Source organism: Apis dorsata, unplaced genomic scaffold (genome assembly GCF_000469605.1).
Source record: "Apis dorsata unplaced genomic scaffold, Apis dorsata 1.3 scaffold_631, whole genome shotgun sequence".
In the NCBI taxonomy this organism is placed as follows: Eukaryota; Metazoa; Arthropoda; class Insecta; order Hymenoptera; family Apidae; genus Apis; species Apis dorsata.
In genome coordinates, this window is record NW_006263826.1 from 976,343 (window position 1) to 977,349 (window position 1,007).

At 33.6% G+C, this 1,007-nt stretch overlaps 2 protein-coding genes across 2 annotated transcripts in view; both read right to left on the reverse strand.

Moving 5' to 3' along the window:
- The window catches only part of LOC102672274, a 20,249-nt gene that overhangs the window by 6,030 nt on the left and 13,212 nt on the right, over positions 1 to 1,007 (reverse strand). The gene's annotated exons all lie outside the window — the stretch shown is intronic.
- Positions 7 to 1,007, reverse strand: part of LOC116186361 — a 19,209-nt gene continuing 18,208 nt past the window's right edge. Inside the window, exon 4 of the mRNA XM_031513392.1 lies at positions 7 to 471. Within this exon, the coding sequence (XP_031369252.1) occupies positions 421 to 471 (51 nt within the window). The 3' untranslated portion in view covers positions 7 to 420. The remainder of the gene's footprint in view (positions 472 to 1,007) is intronic.

Genomic DNA, 1,007 nt, shown 5'->3' on the forward strand with positions numbered 1-1,007 from the left:
TATTTTTCATTGGATTTTTCACGGATGCACACAATGCATTCTTCTTCTTCCTCTCAATTCCTCTTCGTTTCTTCTTCGTTCTCTGTACGTCCACGTATGTTACTTGTATTATAATCAAGCGCAAATAATTTTGAAGAATATTTCATTCAATTTCACGCGTTTAAAGATACACATTGAACGATAAATTCGTGTATTTTCGCGTGTCTCTCGTACGGTTGCACAACGATCGCGTAGAAATTGGGTCTCCGTGCTCGCGTGACATTTATGGAAATTTTACGATATTCATACACGCTTTAATATGAAAGTTATGTGCGCCTCCACCTTCTTGTCTTCGATGTCCTCCGATGTTTCTTTTGAAACGCTTCGTTCTCTCTCTTTTTTTTTTTTTTTCAAGACAAATATCCAATAACAATATGTGCTTTATCTTTTTAGAATCACGGCTTGACCCATGAAAGATATCTTGGATGAAATCTGGAATTTTTTGTACAAAAGTGTTAGTAAAGGAAAGATAAAAGAAAGAAAAGTATTAGAATTTTAGAGAGAAATGAACGCGAGAATGAAAATATTCTATAGGGGAATATATGGTGCCTTGCCTTTCTAGGGTGTTTTTTGTTAAAATTTTCAAGTGGCACGACTTGGAAAGGATCGAGAGCAATAAAATTCAGGAAAAACTGGATCGAAGAAGAAATAAAGAAGCGAAGAAACGAAAGCGAGAAATCCTTGACCCAGATACTATCCGTTGAAAAAATATTCGATAACAGGGTCCAAGGCTTGTGCGTCGTGAAAATCACTTGGATTGGTAAAAAATGGACAATTAAATGGCAACGTGGCAATGTCTGGATAATAAATTTCATTTGCACACGAAAAACGAAATTAAGATAACTTCGACCTAAATAAGAAACGTTATGAGAATCAATTGTATATGAAAAAATATATTCAAAAAGTTAAGAAAAAAAAAAAAAAAGAAAAAAAAAGAATTTCGGCTATTGGCAAAAAAAAAAAAAAAA